Source organism: Falco naumanni, chromosome 12, assembly GCF_017639655.2.
Source record: "Falco naumanni isolate bFalNau1 chromosome 12, bFalNau1.pat, whole genome shotgun sequence".
Classification (NCBI taxonomy): domain Eukaryota; kingdom Metazoa; phylum Chordata; class Aves; order Falconiformes; family Falconidae; genus Falco; species Falco naumanni.
This window is the reverse complement of record NC_054065.1, coordinates 27,273,763-27,291,335: the sequence shown is the minus strand read 5'-3', so window position 1 is coordinate 27,291,335 and position 17,573 is coordinate 27,273,763. Positions and strand designations below refer to the sequence as shown.

Sequence of the window (17,573 nt, the reverse complement as noted above, 5' to 3'; positions counted from 1 at the left end):
ATGGATTTCTTGCTTCTCAAGCATTTGTATTTAGTCTTAAATGTCCCAAGACAGTTTTCTTACATATAAAGATACCACTTGTACAACATATTCTACACTTGGTCATTTCATCGGTTGGTTTTGGTATGGTGCGATTGGTCTCTTTGGTCTTCTAAACTTTCACAATAACTAAGAAGTATTTCTGCAATGTTTTTCTATTAACGATATGAGTCTATACCAGGGGTCCTCAAACTACGGCCTGCGGGCTGGATACGGCCCCCCAGGGTCCTCAATCTGGCCCCCAGTATTTACAGAATCACACACACACACACGCCGGGGGTTGGGGGGGGAAACCAAGCAGCCGCAGATGACTGCCTGCCACTTCATCTGCGCGCCGGCCCCCTGGTTAAAAAGTTTGAGGACCCCTGGTCTATACAATGGGAAGCTGTTTGAATTGCTTGCTGCAGCATAGGGAGGAAGGTCTGCTAGCCACAGAGCTGGCTCTCAAGCCCCCCTCCTGGTAACTAGTTAAAGGAAAAACCTTCCCTATGACTAGGAAAGCCATAAGAGACAAAACAGGAAAGGTGCAGGAACTGCTCCAGGAACTTTCTACATGTGGGCTAAGGTCAGGCTGAGGCATACTCTTTACACCTGGGACTCTGAATCATTCCCCTTCCACACCTTCGTGTCAGCTGGGATCCTGAGAAACTTTAAGATGTCTCATCCCAGTTCGCTCTGGCACAGGAGCCGGGGCCTGCGCCATCCCAGCAGTGATGAACTTCTTCCTCCAGTTCTTTGTGTTTCTGCTGGGATATTTCCTCCCCCAAGGAAGGAAAGGGGGGCAAGAACTTTCACTGCAATTTATGCAGCAATAGGTACTTCTTCAAGGTTATCTTTTAGGTCCTTTTCAGCTCCAAACTACTCTTACTCCCCGAGAGTATTTAACTAAAATTAACAGGGGAAACTGCAATCCTGTAAGACCCTTTTCTGCCACAGATGGGTATATGGAGCCACTAGCCCATATGATACCATCCAGCTATAGGAAAAGGGATTCTGGGTTTCTTTCATTGCAGATATGCTCTTCAAAGAGTTATCAAGACAGGAGCTGGTGGAGTACCAGCTGGACAGGAGCAGCAGGCTACACTACATGCAGGTGACAAAGGCAGTGACTGACTAGGCAAGGCCCAGCTCTCCAGGAGGTGTGAGAGCAGCACGGCAGGGCAAGAATCTGGAGGGACAGTGGCACAAACTGGTATGGTGGGAAGGGGTTTTTACCCCCGCCCTGGACACTGAGGCACAGGGCAGGAAAGAATGACGGGCAACTTTACCTTCCTGAAAACACAGTCTTGGTCTTCAGAGTTCACTTTCAGGTGCCTTTGCAGGGTCTGTGCTGCTCTTTGTACTGTTCCTGTCATCTTTACCCAAACCTTTGAATTACAGATTCAGCGATGGCACCTGGGAAGGGGGAGGACTGCGGAAGAAGAAATCAAGAATGCTGAAAAGACGGCAACGGAGACGAGAGGAGATATGGCAGTGGGGAAGTGGCTAAGCACAAGCACTGTGTTCTCCAGCAATGGCTGGTGAGCTAAGGAACCCAAAATCAACAGAATCCTCTCTCTGGAAGATGAATTGTCCTGGTTTTGGTGACACCATGACACCAATGTTGAATTCAACCCTACAGCCACACCTGGGCAGCACTGAGTGACAAAGCTCTTTCCAGCCTCTCCCTCTGGTGTACGAGTGCTTTGGCTGGTATCAGTCAGATACCTTGAGGCCTCTAAGCAGGGCCAAGGTGCATCTGCTGCAGCTGGTCTGGCCTCCGTGCAGTCTCATCTCCTCTGGTTTCATTCCTTCCATGGATTTTGTCTCTCCACAGACTTCTCCACCGGTCTTGGGCCCAAGGTTTCCCTCAGTCAGATTTCTTCAAAGTTCCTTTGAAAGCAAGCACTACTGCCCAAACCTACCATTGTAATGTAAGTCGGTTAACAGCAAGTGTTCCTAAAACCTCTGCTTCTCAAGGGGAAGATGATCAGATGTTGTTAATCTCAGGTTTCATTAAGAAAGAAAAAAAAAAGTTTTGTTGTTCCCCTTTGGGTTTTGGAGAAAAGCTTGAGAATCCCAAAGATGAAAATTCTAGGCTCTAAACCAAGTAACACACAAGGTGTTGTTCCAAGACGCTATCTTTAAAGACCGGGATTTCACCCATCTCATGGCTTTTGACCCAAGTCCTGGCCGAGGACAGGAGTCTGCTGCCCATGGCACAGCCGAGGCCGGCAGGAGACACCTTGGGACCTTGGGGCACCGACCAGGAGCTCCAGAACGCCCACTGTCTCCCGACAGCCCGTCCTGACAAGCATGCCCCAACACTCGACATTCCTGGGAGGATCTACAGCAAAAACGCCGCTTTCTTCCCGCTTCCATGCCAGAACACAGGGCAACTATGAAAGACAAGGCCAGCAGCGGGTCCCAACCTTCCAGTAACCGACCCGGGCAACGACAGGACGCGACCTCACCAAGAATTTGTCCTTTTTCTTAAAAACAACACCCAAACCCCAGACTGCTTCAGGAAACCACAGGAACCCCGCTCTGCCTCACGCGTCCGCGCTGCCCGCCCCGCACCTTCGCACGTCCCCGCCGTCCAGCAATCGCCCCGGCGCTGACAGGGGGCCGGGACCCCCCGGGCAGGACCCCCCGGCCCCCACAGGCGGCGGCGGGGGACCCCTGGCCCGGGGGCCGGGCGGGCGCGGCGCGGGGCGAGTGGCGGCCACCCGGGGGGCCCCGGCGGCGACCCTGGGGCCTGCCCCGCCGCCGCCCCCCGGCACCTCCGGGGCCCGCACCCCACCCCCCGCCCCGGGCGGCGGAAGTGTGTGTAGGGGGCAGTATAGGAATTTCCTGTGACGTCCCGGCCCGGACTCCATTAGGCTGCAGCTGGGCTCAGAGGAGACAAACCCAGCGGGCAGCGAGCGGAGCGGGCCGGGCGCCTGGGGCTGCCGGGCGGGGGCTCAGGGCAGCGGCGGCCGCCATCGCCAGAGGGAGCCCCGAGCGGGCGGCGGCGCTGCCTCCGGGACCCCCGGGGGGCACAGGGCCCCGCTCCGCCTCCCCTCACCCCCGCCGCCCCCCCGCCTCCCCCCTCCTCGCCCCCCCGGCTTCCCACCACGGCCGCTCTCGGCGAGGAAACTCTGGCCTCCGCTTCCTCCTCCTCCGACTCGGACACCGGCGGAGCCTCCCCGCCCCCGCGGAAGAAAGCCCGGGCCTCCCCGGCGGCGGCGGTGGAGGGAGCAGGAGAGCCCGGGGCTTCCGCGGGCAGAGCAGGCCTCACCTCGTCCCAGTCCCCCTCGCTCCCCGCCGGGCTCGCCCCCGCCGCCGCCCCGCTCAGAGGCAGCAGCGGCAGCGGCGTCAGCAGCGCCATGCAGGCCAACGGGGCAGGAGGGGGCCAGCAGCAGCAGCAGCAGCCGCCGCAGGGGCCGGCGGGCCCGGAGCTAGGCTGCCTGGGCGCCCAGAATGGCGAGGCCTCGACGGGCACGGCCGCCGGCGACCAGCTGGCCCACGCCAACGGGCTGCTGCCCTCGGCCAACAGCGGCGGCGGCAGCCCCGGCGGCCTTAGCGTCAACAACGGGGTGCCCGCCGCCGGGGGCCCCGGCCCGGCCGCCGCGGAGCTGGGGGGCGGCGGCGGCGGCAGCGCCCTGAAGAAGAAGAAGCGGCTCTCGCAGTCCGACGAGGACGTGATCCGGCTGATCGGGCAGCACCTCCACGGCCTGGGCCTCAAGTAAGTGGCCGCCGAGGCCGGGAGGGCCGCGGTGGGCGAGGGTCAGCGCAGCCGCGGGGGTGGGCTTCTTCCCTCCCCGCGCCGGCCGGGCCGCCCGCACCCAGGGGCCCCCCGGGGCCGGGGGGGCCCCGCACACACGCCCCGCCGCGGGGAGGGGGCGGCAGCGTCCGGCGCGGGGTCGCGGGAGGCCGGTGGTCCCCGCGGAGGGTGGGCAGCCGGGGCGGGGGGCTCCGAAGGGACCTGCGGGGATGGGGGGGTTGTGGCAGAACCTGTCCGGCCGCAGGCTGGTTGTCCCCCGCGGGGAGAGCCCGGCGCCGGGCAGCGGGGCGGAGCGGTGGGGCAGGCCCGCTCGCCAAAAAAACATGGAGCCGGCGATGTGTTTTTCCAAGCCTGTGCCGGCCAGGCTGGGTGTCTGGAAGGGACAGGCCGGGAGCCTTCTCCGCCAGCGATGGCAATATGGAAGTCGAGTCGTACACCGATAAGGGTAGATCAATACCAACGCGTTAGTGGGGGAGAAGTTGTCGGGTAAACATAATGGAGCCCGCAGCCGGGCGGGGGGGGCGGCTTTTTGCAGCTGAGCTCCAAGATAGGGTTTGTCAGCTCGGAGGAAGTGAGCGCAGGCCGGGCTGCAGCGCAAGGGGCCTCTGGTTTGGCTCCGCAAACCCTCCTCCCCGCGCACGCTGAAGGCCTCTGCAGAACACCCGTTCTCCATGGTAATCTCACCTGTCGAGCAGACAGGAGCGTGTTGGCCCTTTCCTAAAAATCAGAATAGGGAAAATAATCGCCCGGCTGAGTGGGGGAAGTCTTAAGAATTCAATCACAACACTGACTCTGTGAGTAAAGCTTAAAGCCAACACCTCGTAAATTTTGGAAGGAGGCTGGAAGAAGTCCTGTGAAGTCTTCACGCAGCTGCCACAAAAGAAGTCTTCAAAATGTTGTGGAGTGGGTCAATTATAAAGAACTTAGCACATAAAATAAATTGCCTCTGACACAAGAGGCAAGTTTACAGCAGCAGACAACTCGTGACTGTTCATAGACGACACCACAGTAAATAAGCTATTTTTAGTGTAAAAGGGGGAGGGCTACAGGTTCCCGAGTTTGTTTATTTTATTTTAAGGAGCCAGTCTTTTAATACGTGATGAAGAAGAAAAAGTTAGGCCTGTTGTAGATGCAGTAGCTCTGCGTTCTTTTGGGGGGTGGGGGGGGTGGGCAGGGGGCAGTAGGCACTAGCTAACAGCTTTCTAGTCTGTATCTTCATAAAGTTTTTCTTCTGTGCAGAGATGGCTGTTTGTGGTGGCTGGTAAGTCACGTACTTCATGGTGCTTCAGCAAAGTTTTCAAGCTCCTTGACAGCTTGCTTTAGATACAGGTAGCTGTTTACCTGTCTCAGCCAACCAAGGCAGTCTTTTTTTTTTTTTTTTTTTTTTTTTTTTGACAAGCGGCTGAATCTGGTCATAGTATTCTTTAATAAAGTTACTCTTAAATATGGTTAACTGTTATCGTAGCAGGCGGTATATTTGTGAGGGTAAAACTGGTCGGGTTTTTTTACACTGTATCTCTCCTGCAGCCAGACTGTTGATCTTCTCATGCAAGAGTCAGGATGTCGTTTAGAACATCCTTCTGCTACCAAATTCCGCAATCATGTCATGGAAGGAGAATGGGATAAGGTAACGTAGGGCTTATAGGACTGTATTAACCACTGTTTAAATTTATAGTATCTGTGAGAGAATTCAAAATCCATTCTCCTTATATACTTTTTTTTTCCCCTTATGCCAATTTCTGCAGGCTGAGAACGACCTGAATGAACTTAAGGCCTTAGTGCATTCTCCGCATGCAATTGTGGTAAGAGGCACACTTGAACTCTTTCAGAGCTGTATAGTTGGACTAATTGTAGTGGTGTAATCTTTCACTTTGGAGTTGGTTGTCTATAGTTCTTGTTTTCTTTTTTTGTTTACTTTAAGCAGCTTGCATGCTATCTCCAACGTCATACTAATCTGAACTTCTTTATTCTTTTTTTAGAATGAGATAGGAAGCCCAAAAGTATTTAGGCTAATATTTGGTGTACTGAATGCTTAAACTTTGTTAAACATACTTAACTGACAAAATATAAGTCCTGTAACAGTCATAAAATAGGCCAGGTTCTGTAGAAGCTGCCTGTGTTGAATACTAATTTCAAACTTGAAATACTTCTCACAATCTCTGTGTTGATAGGAGTTAGGCTTTCTTGAGGGAAGAGAAGTTTAGAAATAAAATGCAGTAGTACTAATGTGGAGTTGGCATTTTAATAGCACATTACAAGAATATAGAGGCTGCTATACACCATGAACAATACTGTTGCTTTTCCAGATGGCTTCTAAAGAGCAAATGCATTTGTATTGCTGTTTGGGATTTTATTTAGAGCTTTTTCTCTTTGGCTGGCTTCTTTTTGTCAAAAGGTGAACCTAGAAATAAAAGGTTAGTAGATCCTGTGACTTTACAATTGCAGCATGTGTTGTTATGATTTCAGTTACTTTGAGGAAAGCATATCTTGTTTTGATTTTTTTTTCTTTATCTTGATGAAAATCAGTACCTAGCTCTTCAAACAGCTTGTTCCATTGTGTTTAAATGTTTATTTAAATGAAATGAAGTTGGAGCAACTATGGTCACTTAGAAAGAAAACAGTAGCCGGGCTTTTTGAGGTGTCTGTGACTGTAAACAATGAAGAATCAGCTGATGGCTGCTTAGCTCCACTTCTAGCTGATTCATTTGTTGTCAAGACAATTTCCTGTCTGGTGGAGGAGGGAGAGAAAGAGAGAACAGGAAGTGAAGTGGGAAAAACAGATGTTTAACAAAACATCAGAGGGTACTTCAGAGAAGTTTACATTCTGTTCTATTCATTTGGTGAAAGCTTATACCTCTTAGTTAGACTAGTAGTTCACTTTCTTCTTTTTGAAAGACTTGATACAGGTAAGATTTACTGTTCAAGTAGTTTCGAATATTGCATGCAGCTTTCAGTAGTTTGTGGAGACAAAGTATGAAGCCACTGTATGTGACTATGAATGGTCAGTTGAAGGAGATTTTTTTCCTCATGTTTCTAACTGCTGAAGTTATCAAGTTACTCTGTAGTGTTGAAGCGTTTTACCTGTCAGGGAGTCAAGAGGTTTAACTGAGTACTAGCAGTGTACTTTTTGGAGGACTTAATTTGTGGAAAAAGGGGACATTTTCCTTTGGGAGGGCTCTGAAAGCATGCTCTTCTTTAATTTTGATGTCTAACTGCTTGAATGAAACTTGGTGCAATAAAAATAGTTGATTTAAACAGAACTTCACCTGAACTGAATATTAACTATTTTCTTCTTAAAGTTGTTCTCCTTTATATAAACCTCATATAAAGTAGATACACACACATAAGACATTTAATACTGTTTAGTACTGATTTGCAAGGATAAGTTGAGCCCATGTGAGCTCCATTGAGTATGCCCAGGCTCCACCTCTCTCACCACCTGGCTTTTTTGTACGTGGTTGAGATTTTGGGTGGGTGTTAGTATAGTCAGCACCTGGAAAACTAGTGAAAGATCATGACAGGTAAGGAGGGATGCTTTATGCTTTGTAGGTAATCCTGACTGCAACAAAGTCAGAGCTAACAAAGATGATAAATGTCTTGATTAGGGAAAGTCCAAACAAGATGCTGCTCCAGGTAACTTTAAAATGGAAAATTGGATTTCCTGACTCTTGACTCATACTGTATGACTAGATGATTAAAAAATGTGTGCATACCAGAAGAATGGGTACCTAAAAGTTTAGATGGCAGAGAGTGTTTAACAAACTAGGGGGTGTGTGTTTGGTGGTTTGGTTTTGGTTTGTGGTTTGTTTGTTTGGGTTTCTTTTCCTTAAGAGTTAATATGACCTGGACAAAATACAAGCAGCTATGTGTCCTGGTTGGAATGTCTGGTCAGTGAAGAGGATAAGTATGTATTTTGAAAATTCAGCTCTTGTATTTCTGCAAAGAACTGTGAATTCTGCAGGTGAAAACACTAAACATGAAAGGGCTGATCTCAATTTGTAAGCCTTTGATGCTATGTGTTGATATGTTGGGGAGGGGTGACATACTGCTATTTCCAGTTGTGTCAACACAACTGAGTGCTATATAGTGTGTGATTAGTCATGTTTACTTTTACAGCATATGAGATACAGCTGTCTTGAGACAATCTGTAGGAAAACTTTATAGTTGATTAAAGCATGTTATTTTTCCTTGAGTAACACTTGTAAATACCAGCTTCAAGCCAGCCTGATGTTTTGCTTACTTTAGGGCTACTTGAGCTTATTATGGTGTCTGTCTTGGTTAACTAATTGAACCTAGGAAGAAATCTGGAGATTATTCCTCTATAGTAATCTAGAATATACTTTCAAATTGTCCTCTTTGCTTTTCGTTTTCATTTACTTAAATGGTGCTTTCCCCAGTTCTGGAGGTTTACAGCCTGCAGCAAGCAATACAGCATGAAAAGTTATCTATATCTTGTTGTTTGAGCAAAGGGCTCCACCTGCTTATATGGTGTCCCTCTTGCTACAAGCATTAAGGGCAGTTCCCTATTGGAATTAATTACTTTGTGACAGGATCTATACATTCAACAAGGCTTAAGCCTTGTTAAATTCTATAGGCCAGAATATTTTCTGCCCTTTACGTATCAAATCTTACGTTTAAGTTTTGGATGGTTTTTAAGTGCTTTTATCAGTTTTCCAAGACTATCAAAGTAATAAGGACTATGAAGGAATGAAAATTGGGGTCTTAGTTCTGCAGGCTATACGCAGATAGCTACTGCTTCGAGTTTGTCTTGAAACATCAGCTGATGTTAAAACTATCTTTTAGTTACCTTCCTCATTTCAAAGAAGAGCTGTTTCAGCAGTGTTTACTTAATTAATTTGAACTTAGTACAGTAGTAAAACTGTTGTGGAGCTTGTTAAGATGTGCAGGTCAAACACAATACCAAAAACTAATCCTAAAATGAGGTAATTTTGCATTTAACTCCTTAAACTTGTGAAGATTTGCTGCTGTAACCAGTGATGAAAATGGCCCAATTTCTTGACACTGGTATGATGCTTGTCCTATTATTTTCACAGTTGTGTTGCTGAGTCTTTTACCCTCTGTTACTTAGTGCTGGTGAATCATGGTGCATGCAAAACTTATAGAACGTAAAATTTAAAAGAGCCTTTCCTACTAACAGTTAAGACAATGAAGGAGTAAAGTACTATACATTCAAGTTGGTAATCACAGGCTGTAGTCTGAAGAAAGCAAAATGCTATAGTACATACATTAAACCAAACAAAAGCCCCCTGTAAATCTATTAACTCTCTTAGCTTTGCCCCCAGCTTCAACTGAAATTATAGCTTCTAGAAAGAACAAAGTAATGTACTTCATCCTCATCGTCTCTATAGAGTTGAAAGATGGAATGAAGTAGTGATAACTGAACAAAATCAGCCAGAGTACAGCACTGAAACTGGTGAATTGGATGCTTCCATGGGTCCTGCAGGGTGGAGAATCTTTTCTATAAGCTGAGCGATGGTGGTGTCTGAATTTAAATTATTCAACAGTAAAGGGTGTAAAGATGTCGAATTTCCATTGCAGACACTGAGATTTTAACAACAAATCCCAGGCACTTCTGTTGTGTTGTACATGGCATAATGTGGATTATGATAATTTTTATTTCCCTTCTTTGGAAGGCAGCTAAAGAATATGGAGAATGAGTAAGCTTATTCTTGTGGGTACGTTGTGTCAGATTAGTTTTATACTTGTTCTACTTAAACAGTGGGGTGTTTGCTTTTGCTTTACAGGTGCCAATATTATGAACAGCTCTTTCCTTCTAGAAGAGGTTGTTTGGGGCTCTAGAAGAGATGATATACTCAAAATGGTCTTGTCTACCATGAGAAGATGGTATTGGAAGTAATTAGCAGCACTGTTAGTAGGGCATATACGTAGCTGAGAGAAAATTAAGACAAAATTCAGTTGTTTAATGAAATATATTTGTCAGCAAAGTCAATAGTTGCACAAAAATAGTAGGAAGCTGTGAGTGTCCTGGTAGAAAAAAATTACTTGAAATATGATGTCGATGAAGTGTGACTTTTGCCTTAAGGAGGCTGTATTCATGCCATTGTTTGAGTATGCTGTAGGACAAGTTTTGGAGCAGTTATGAAAATAGCTTAGGAAATCAATTTAATTTCCCTATTAACATTTACTCTGTTCTCTGCCTTTTACTGCAGATAAGTTACAATTTAAAACTGCTTATCTTCTATTGTATTTCTCAATTATCTTAACAGTAGACCCCTGCATGAAGTGTACAGTACTGTGTTGTTCTGGGGGCTTTTATATTCCTAATACACCAAAGTCACATGTGGTACTGATGACTAACAAAAAAATGAAGTTACACCTCTGGGTAACTTGATGACGACATTCTGTGTGGTAGAGTTCCTGTAATGCTTCTGTGGAATTGCTGGGACTGGCATTAAAAAAAAAAAAAACACAAGGTTTTTTTTTTAGGGTTTTCGGCTCTTTTTACTTTTTCCCCTTAAGTAATGAAATTAACATGCCAAGTCCTAGAAGTGGGGAGGGAGAAAGAGCAATTGGATACAGATATGGTTATCACAATTTAAGGGGAGGATTATATAAATTTAATAAATACTATATGCAGTGAATGGAGAAGGAAGAGTGGGAGGGGTTATAGTTCTTATTACAAACTGGAAATATCAGATTATTTTTGATCTGGTGGTGATCATTAGTGTGAGGTGACCAAGAGGAGCAAAATGCAGTATGTGACTACTACCTGAGCATCTCCATGCATCCTGGTGAGCACGTGCACAGCTGGGAGAGGAAGCTCTTATCCCTCCTGCTGCTAGTATATAAGCAAACAGCGTGAGGTCTGCTGGCCTACAGCATGGAACCAGCCACTGAGGTTGTAAGTAATTGGGATATCTTTCTTTTGGTTTTCTACGTGTCTCAACACCAAAAAATGTTGTCTTGCCTGGAAAACCTGTGCAGTGATACTCTTAACTATTCCAAATACATACAAACTGAAGAATTGGATAGGGAATGTAAAATGGCCTTGCCTGTCACGTGCAGGACAATAGAGTACTACAGACACGTTAAGACCATAAATCACTTTTACTGTGCAATGTTTTATGCTTCACAAAGCTGTGTGGTAGATTAATAGCGCTGTATGTGGAAACTTTATTCTTTTGGAAGAATTGAACATTTCTGGAAGTTAAAACTGCTTTTAAGTTTTAACTTCGGATTTTGCATGTAGGAAGTGTTCAACTTTTGCGTAAGCTTTCATAGGACAGGAGTATCTTAAACTTCCCAATTAGCCCTCTGCCTAAGGAGGTTAGCAGTGTGTTTGAAACTAAGTAAACATTGACCAAATATGAGCATGAAAATAGCGAGGTGCCCGAGGTCTGACAAAGAAGAGGAAACTGGTGGTGTATTCATTAGAGAAGCAAATATAACTTGCTACATTTAATCTTCAGTTTCTCACTGATAATATACATTTTCCTCTTTAACCTGTGAGTCTTGTGGACCAAAAACGTCTTTTCTCTCTGGTAACTGCTAGCAGTAAAGGTGATGTCCAGACGCAGGGCAGTTGGGTTGATCTAGAAACAACCGAACTGTGTTTCTACTAAACTGGTATTAGAAATTTCTTGGACTTCAGGTTTTTGAATATAGTAAATAAAGCCTGATAATCTTTTTTTTTTTTCAGACACTGGTTGTTAGAATAACAGGCTTTATTTTTTAAAAGAAAACAAAAAAAACCCCCAAATACCTGTACAAGATGAAAGGAACACTATGAAATAGCAGCGATTAATTCTGAGAAATGATTCCTAAAATATAGGAAACTACTTTTTTTTTTTCTGTAATCCTGACAACTTAACATGGACCTACAAAACAAAACCGGAGGCAGTGTCAATTTACTATTGCTATATGTTATGCAGCTATGCAAACAATCCATGTCAGCTTCTATGTAAGCAGTATGAGAACTTGTTGAGTTGGCCTGTTGTGTTCTGTGCTGTCGTGCAGTCTTAAATATGTGATTAGCTGCTTTTGGGCACTTTTCCTTTTGATAGAATGTAGAATCGGAAAGCCTGTCTAATTCAGGTTTTGAAGACTGGTGACTGAAAAGGGAGTGAGTATGAAAATGAGACAAATTGAAGGGGGGGGGGGTGTCTGAGAAATGAGGTAGGAGGATACTTGGAGCCCCATAAGGCAGGAAGGAAATTCATGAATAACTTAATTGATGCAATGTTGTTGAAAACCCAGCAAAAAAATTAAGTAATGAAACATTACATGTAGCTGTATTTCCGAAGGGCATAGTAGAATGGTTTCTACTGTTCTGTTTAGGCTCAAACGTTTTCTGAAACTTCAGTCAACCTTTTTCCCCTGACTGCTGCTTTCTGTCATGTCAGAGGATGAAGTTTTTGCTGCTGCAGCAGAAGTACCTGGAATACCTGGAGGATGGCAAGGTCCTGGAGGCACTTCAGGTTCTACGCTGTGAACTGACGCCTCTGAAATATAATACAGAACGCATTCATGTCCTCAGTGGGTAAGTGTTTGGACTTTGAGAACTTTCAGTGGAATTTTCTTAAGAATTCTATAGCTTTTGATAGCTGACATCATAAAAGCTCAGTTAAAGCTATTATCCGGTTGATGGATAAGCTGTAGTGAGATATGCTCAAGTGGTGAGTAAAGACGACTGTCCAGTGCACGGTGTTCTGTTTCAGATGCTTGAAAACAATCTGAATATGATTTACTTTTGTAGTACTGGAACCCAAATTAATATATACATATGTATGGTCATCTGATCTTGAGAATTGTTAGCCTGTTATAACAATAAATAGGTGAATATAGTCTGATTTGTTCTTAGATGAAAATAAGACTCTTTTGTCTTCCCTAAAATTGTTGGTTTTGTTTTTCCTCTTTTATTGCCAATTTGTAGACATTTGTTTTGAGGAAGATGCATGTTTGTGTAGAATAGGTCCCTGCCTTTTCCCTGTCAGTCTCAAGCTAAAGTCACCTGTTTCTATCTATTCATTGAGAATGTTTTGATGATGTATCATGCTTACAAGTGAAAAGAATGGCTCCAGAAAGACTTGGTCTCTTGGTGTGTGTACGCTTTTTTAAACAGGTATCTGATGTGTAGCCATGCAGAAGACTTGCGTGCAAAAGCAGAGTGGGAAGGGAAAGGAACAGCTTCCAGATCTAAACTTTTGGACAAACTCCAGAGTAAGATGGTCTAGCGTTTAGAATTTGTTTCCACCTCTGTAAATCTAGTACATCTTACATAATGACATATCCCAGGGAATTGACTTCAGCTGTATTTGCTGGTGCTTGTTGTTGTATTTTTGGGCTAATGGGGATGCCTTTAGGTGCCTTTACCCTTCTATATCTAACCTTTTCTGTCTCTGGTAAGAGCTGCTATTACAAATACTTTATTAGCTGTGCTGCGTGCAGCAGTAGTATAGCTTGGTGATTAAATGTGTGGTTCGGAGAGGGGGTGGGGAGAGCTGTACTGAGAGGCTGAAATTCAGCATGGCCTGTAACCACTGTGATAGTAGTGCTGATTGACAGTGGTCTCAGACTTTGCTATGAGTTACAGTTTCTCTTCTCTTTTGTGGCTGGTGTAATACTGTGTGTCAGTCATAAACCCCATGATATTCTTTATTTTGATAGTGTTCCTTAAATTAACACAGCTGATGTTGGTCTATAATTGTACAGATTTTGTTAAATACTGAATCTTGTGTAAGTGGTGCTTACCTTGTGTCAGGTCAACATACACTATAAAGATAACTACAAATACCTTGCATATAGCTCTGCTTTCCAGAAGTTCATGCTTCTAATTCCAGAGGTGTAGCTGTAAATTTGACAAGCTGTGTGCCCTCCTTTCCTATAGCTTTTAAGCTTTATTTACTAAGGTCTCTTCCAGAAACACTCAAGTCAAAATACGCTTTTCCTTGTAACTTGGTTTTGATTATGTTTGTTTGTTTGTTTTTTTCTTAATAACTCTTTTAAAGCGTACCTACCCCCATCAGTGATGCTTCCTCCGAGGCGTTTACAGAACCTGCTACGTCAGGCTGTGGAACTACAACGGGACCGGTGCCTATATCATAATACGAAACTAGATAGTAATCTAGATTCTGTCTCGCTGCTAATAGATCACGTTTGTAGTAGGTAAGAAACCCTTGCGATTTAAGATGGGCAACAGTCTCTTTTCTCTGTCTTTGAAAATAATCTAATTGTACCTACTGTTAGAAGGAACATGAAAATTAATCTGGGTTGGTTTAACAGAAGTTGACTGGGAAAAGACAATTCACATTAAATGAGTGGCAGTGGGGGAGTAGAGAGGGTGTGTATAAGACACTTTGGTAGCTGGATATGGTGAAATGGGGTCAGACTGAAGCTTTAAAAAATTTATCAGATGGGTATGAATAGAATATATTACTAGGCTAATCCTTAGCTGCTTGTTTCTTGTAACTTTGGACAGCCAGTCTGCTTTTTCATTTAACACACGATTGCTGTGTTTTTTCACTGGAGAATCACTAGTATGTTACTTCTCCAGACTGTCTTCAACCTTACTGGAATGCAGAAAGCCTACTAAAGCATACTTTATGCAGTCAGCTTTCAGCTTCAACTTTTGATAGTGGACAACGAGGTGCATTTAGTCACTAAGGTTAAAACAGTAGAAATGCATAATAGGTATTTGTTTAACATATGAATGATACGAAGAATGAAGAACTTTTCTCATATTTGTAAGACAGTAAGAACTGAACATCTTCATACCTATGTATTAGCTCTTAAGACTATCTGAATAATGGTGGGTTGTGTTTTTTTTTTTTTAAAACAAAACTGATGCTGCTTCTGAATCTTCAAAATGCCATATTCTGGTAGACATGATGCAGGAAGATGTTTGTTTTTAACAAATGGCTGACTTGACTGGTTTTTCCTCATCCAGCAAAACTCTGCTAAGGACCTAAAAATTCAGTGTAGCATTTGTGGAAAACTGCTGTGCATGGTGTAATAAGGGAATGAGGGCTAGGACATCTAGAAAATGAGGGCTGTATATGATGCCTTTGTGTGTTCATCTAACAGACTAACACTTGGGCTTATGGGGGGATTCTTTCCATGCTAAGGTTAGCTCATCTGAGGAAGTTAATTAAACACTGATAAACTTGCATATAGAAACTTTCTGAACGCAGCTGCTTAGGTTTTTGGGTTACTTCGAGTCTGTTTTATAAAGATGCAGACTTCCGTAATACTTCACTGTAGCGATCTTAAGGTTTTAAAATTAGTATTTTTGGCACTTCATGTATTTGAATAACTGTTTTAGACTACTTTCTGGTTTGCAACTTGGCTACATCACATGGTTTCAGCAGTTTGATGTCTGTGTGTGGATATTTGACTGTTCCCCACTTTGAGCTACTGAAAATTACCACATACTGGAATTGTGGCTTCCCAACTTCAGAAGTGAGTCTTAAAATCAGACTAATGGAAAGAGATTTAATTTAATCACTATGCAAGTCCATAAATAACATTGGATGTTCTGTAGGGGGTTTAATGTGATTAATCAAACCCCAGAGAGCATGGTTTACTGAAGTCAGACTAGGTAGAACCAGATCTAAAAGATCCTATAGGCAGCAAATCTGGACTGTTTGGTGGGTTTTTTAACCTAATGTGATACTTCCTAAGCTTGCATATTTGGTATGTACACACACACATAGATACTCGTGACTAATTAAAAAAACAACCAAAACAACCCACTTCAAAATAAAGGCTTCCATTCTGTCCTCAACTCAACCTATTGTACCTACCTGTTGCAGGGGTCTGAGATCAGTATGTGGTGCGCTGTACATGCTGCCATGCTTGGGCATAATAAGGTGAGTTAAAGACAGTGGAAGCCAAATTTTGATTAAACTGACAGAAGTAACAGTTGTCTAATAGCTTAGACAATTTAAGTTCAGTACTACTGAAATGGTAGAACACTGACAACTTTCCTTCTTAGTTGGAACTAATCTGTTTTGGACTTCTGGCAACGTTTTGATCAAGCATGCTTGAATTGCACTAATAGGTAAAATGTTTAACAAAAACTTAATCATTTTGTAAGTGTAGGAGATAAGAGGGAGAAACCACTGGGAGTGAAGGTGAGGGATTTCATTTTATTGTGCCTGAGACTTTGATAATAGAGAATTGATGCTTTTGGGGGTGGTCATTTTGGGGTTTGAGAGCCTTCAGCTTAGTTGGGTGTTTTGTTTGTTGGGTTCCCACCCCCCCCACCCCACCCCCCAAATTCTTTTGTCTTGCTTTCAGTCTGAGTTTACAAACAAACAGTGAAGTCCAAATGAGAGGTGAGTGCTGCAGCTTTCAAGGTACTAGCTTAATGCAGCATTTCTGAGACAGAACCATTGTGGCAGTTGAGAAATAAATCTTCCATTGTAGGTACAGGGAACAAAGAAGTAGCTGTTTGGCGTTTTATTAAGAAATCTGAACTTCTGTAAATACAGTAGATCACATACTAAAGTATCTAATAATGTTAACAATATGATACAAGTGTGTTCTGCTGAACAGAACAATTTGTAATGAAACACTTCAAAATAAGAAGAAACCCAAACTTTGGAGCTACAATAATATCTAATTACCAAAACACAGAAACTGTTAGACAACTGCTTTTTGGTTTTCTGTTTTGAGACTGCTGTATTTCCTCCTACAGAAGGATTTGAGGTATGCTTTGCTGTCTGTGAAGTCAAACTGCCTGGATTATATGTTTCGCTAGTGAAGTGAAGAGAACTTTGGGAGCGCTCTGATCAGGCTGGATTGTGAATAGCATAATTCAGTATTGGGATATGTGCAGAGCAGCTGTATCAACAGTGCCTGTTACCCTTTTTAGGAACGTAAAGGGCACCTTACTATGAAAATTCTGTACTCCAGCATTATGCTGTTTGCTTTTCATGTCTACAGAACCTTGGCTGCTTTTCTTAAGCTTTAAAATACACAAGTTATTGTTCTATAAAGTATTTTTAAAAATTAAATAGGCTGAAAAGGCTTTCCTGAGTCGTGGTGTGCCCGTTCTGAGTTATCCATAAAGACTATCACTTTCAAGAGCAAATTGTTGCTCTCTGAGGAAAAACACTAACTTACTACAATATAACTAAGTAATAATGAAACTCTCTCGTGTAGGTGTACATATCTGCGTAAGGGCTTGTGTACCTGCACTTTGATTTCAAGGAAAACAGTCGTCTTTCATGGGTGGGACTTTTTACCTTGGGCTCAGTGTTGTTCCAGTGGCAACTAGATAGCTCCTTGTCAGCCTAAAGCTGGAGCAGAACAGACTTTGTGTTTCTCTATAAACATAAAAAAGTAGACATACTCAAGGAAGCCAACTACAGAGATGTATATGTACATTTTGTTTATCTTCCTGTACCATAAGACAGGAAATACGGGACTGCATGGTTGTGTAGTGCCGCTTGATAGTCTTTAAACATGAACTAGGAAGCATCTTCTAGTAAAAAAAAACCAAAACAGTGGACTGAGAGGTTACAGACACTGTAGTAAGCAGAACACTTCCTAGCTGCGGGTAAGAAGTAGCTTTCCAGGTGTCTGTCAGCCTGGCTACCACAACTATATTTTTAAACATAAACTTAAAAGGAAGTAAGTTTGGGGTTTGGGGGTTTTTTGGGTGGTTTGGTTGAGGGTTTTTTGGCCAGTTTATCTCGTGATGAGTACAACTGCACATTCATGGAGATTATTGTTGTTAACATTAGTGTCCTTGTGTCACATTAGAGGTGTGTTGCGCTGGGCAGCATAAAAACTCTACAGACGA

The 17,573-nt window shown here is 43.9% G+C and overlaps 1 protein-coding gene across 3 annotated transcripts in view; it reads left to right on the top strand.

Annotated features, from left to right (window-relative positions):
- The first annotated feature begins 2,923 nt into the window (after positions 1-2,923).
- Positions 2,924-17,573, top strand: part of WDR26 (WD repeat domain 26) — a 31,357-nt gene continuing 16,707 nt past the window's right edge. For 2 of the 3 annotated variants that reach the window (XM_040611391.1, XM_040611390.1), the window contains exons 1-7: positions 3,280-3,745; positions 5,312-5,411; positions 5,530-5,586; positions 12,169-12,305; positions 12,888-12,985; positions 13,774-13,930; positions 15,577-15,633. In XM_040611391.1, coding sequence (XP_040467325.1) covers positions 3,387-3,745; positions 5,312-5,411; positions 5,530-5,586; positions 12,169-12,305; positions 12,888-12,985; positions 13,774-13,930; positions 15,577-15,633 — 965 coding nt within the window. In that variant the 5' untranslated portion in view covers positions 3,280-3,386. Of the gene's footprint in view, positions 3,746-5,311; positions 5,412-5,529; positions 5,587-12,168; positions 12,306-12,887; positions 12,986-13,773; positions 13,931-15,576; positions 15,634-17,573 lie in introns of all 3 variants that reach the window. The other variant, XM_040611392.1, reaches the window with a different exon arrangement.